This window comes from Helicoverpa armigera, chromosome 3, assembly GCF_030705265.1.
Source record: "Helicoverpa armigera isolate CAAS_96S chromosome 3, ASM3070526v1, whole genome shotgun sequence".
NCBI classification, from domain to species: Eukaryota; Metazoa; Arthropoda; class Insecta; order Lepidoptera; family Noctuidae; genus Helicoverpa; species Helicoverpa armigera.
In genome coordinates this window covers 397234-399012 of record NC_087122.1, presented here as the reverse complement: position 1 = coordinate 399012, position 1779 = coordinate 397234, and the positions used below count along the sequence as shown (strand labels likewise).

General features: G+C 34.3%; 1 protein-coding gene across 1 annotated transcript; it reads left to right on the top strand.

The window, feature by feature from the left end:
• The first annotated feature begins 265 nt into the window (after positions 1-265).
• Positions 266-1239, top strand: LOC110381234 (cilia- and flagella-associated protein 20). The gene is made up of 2 exons (XM_021341494.3): positions 266-740; positions 859-1239. Exons 1-2 carry the CDS (start codon positions 465-467, stop codon positions 1174-1176), a joined length of 594 nt encoding a protein of 197 aa, XP_021197169.1. The 5' UTR covers positions 266-464; the 3' UTR covers positions 1177-1239.
• Positions 1240-1779: the final 540 nt, after the last annotated feature.

Below are 1779 nucleotides of genomic sequence, written 5' to 3'. Positions count from 1 at the left end.
AGTTGCTGTCAATTTAATTGAAAACATTCCAGCCTACGCTACAAACATATTAACTCTGTGTCCGAGAATGAAATATTAAAATTGTTTTTCAAAACTATTACGCTAAAATCTAAACTTAAGTTTTTTATTCATCATTAATGGAAAATATTTAAAGTTTTCTTTTAAATCAAGAAATAAAATAAGTTTTACAAATACTTTTGAACAGAAAAGGTGCTTTGAAACTAAATTTCTGAAATAGCTGCGTGTATAGAAATAATGTCGTCTCGTATCGTTGCTATGGTAATCCAGTTGATAACAAACCCATGGCCAATCCATGGCTGTTTTCAAAATTCCTGTGTGTTTACTGTCAAACTGTCAAGGTGTAATGCAACCGTAAATGTGGGCTATTTATTGATCAAACCTTTGTTGTTAATCGTCTGATAAATGTAAGAGTACACTGTGTGTTGCGGGCAAGCTCGAGCGAAATGTTCAAAAACACATTTCAGTCCGGTTTCCTTTCCATTCTTTACAGTATAGGGAGCAAACCTTTACAAATTTGGGACAAAAAGGTGCGAAATGGGCACATAAAGAGGATCACGGACAACGACATTCAGAGTCTAGTGCTAGAAATAGTTGGCACCAATGTTAGCACCACGTACATTACGTGTCCTGCTGATCCTAAAAAAACGCTTGGTATCAAGCTGCCTTTTCTGGTTATGATAATAAAGAACCTGAAGAAGTACTTCACCTTCGAAGTCCAGGTGAGCATATTGTTACTTTTCCGGCTTATTACCATTTGTATTTTTCTATCAAATCAAGAGAGTAAAACTTAACCTAGTTATATGATTTATTTATAACCTCAAACACGTCTTTTTACAGGTTTTGGATGACAAGAATGTACGTCGAAGGTTCAGAGCAAGCAATTATCAGTCTACGACTCGGGTGAAGCCCTTCATTTGTACCATGCCAATGCGGCTTGATGAAGGTTGGAATCAAATCCAGTTCAATCTGGCAGATTTTACTCGAAGAGCCTATGGAACAAATTATGTAGAAACTCTCAGAGTACAAATACATGCAAACTGCAGAATTAGAAGAGTTTACTTCTCAGATAGGCTGTATTCAGAAGACGAACTTCCAGCTGAGTTTAAGTTATTCCTACCAATACAAAATAAGACCAAAACCGCTGCAACAACATAAAATTTCATCAGTGTAAAACAAACTTGTAATGTCTTTAACTTAGTAAATGTATTTATAAGTCTATTTCTTATTTGTTTTATAATAATATATTTAATGTACAATCTACAACCCCACTGTTTTTATAATGTAATATTCTGTTGTATATCATTAATAAAAGCGCACAAAGTTGCATAATGTTTTTATATCATGATCATAGGGTTTTACACAATTGAATCGTAAGTGAAAACACTCAGAGAATTAAAACATCCTCATTGTATCAGTAGTTCTGGGGATTACATGTTTCATACAAACATTCTACTTTTGTTAAACTTTAGAAGAGTACCCACATAAGTTTTACTGATAAGTTACAATCTAACCCGAAAATCAATAAGCGGCTAACGATTGTATGTTAGATAACATTCTGTTGCATAGGAGTGAATTTGGGTCACATGAAAAGTACCAATCAATAACTTTCAGCTTAGTTTCAAGGGACATGGACTGTATAGTATAAGTATCTTGAGATAACGATTTAGGAACTCTGATCACGTTGTGAGGAAGGATGAGCTTAAATGTGGATGAATAAAATTAGTGGAAGTGGACAACCAAAGAAACTACGGATGGATG

Bases quoted from the DNA above. Each gene is read 5' to 3' on its own strand.
- LOC110381234 (XM_021341494.3), top strand. From the start codon at position 465: ATGTTCAAAAACACATTTCAGTCCGGTTTCCTTTCCATTCTTTACAGT. The intron at 741-858 runs GTGAGCATATTG...GTCTTTTTACAG, and splicing joins ACTTCACCTTCGAAGTCCAG to GTTTTGGATGACAAGAATGT.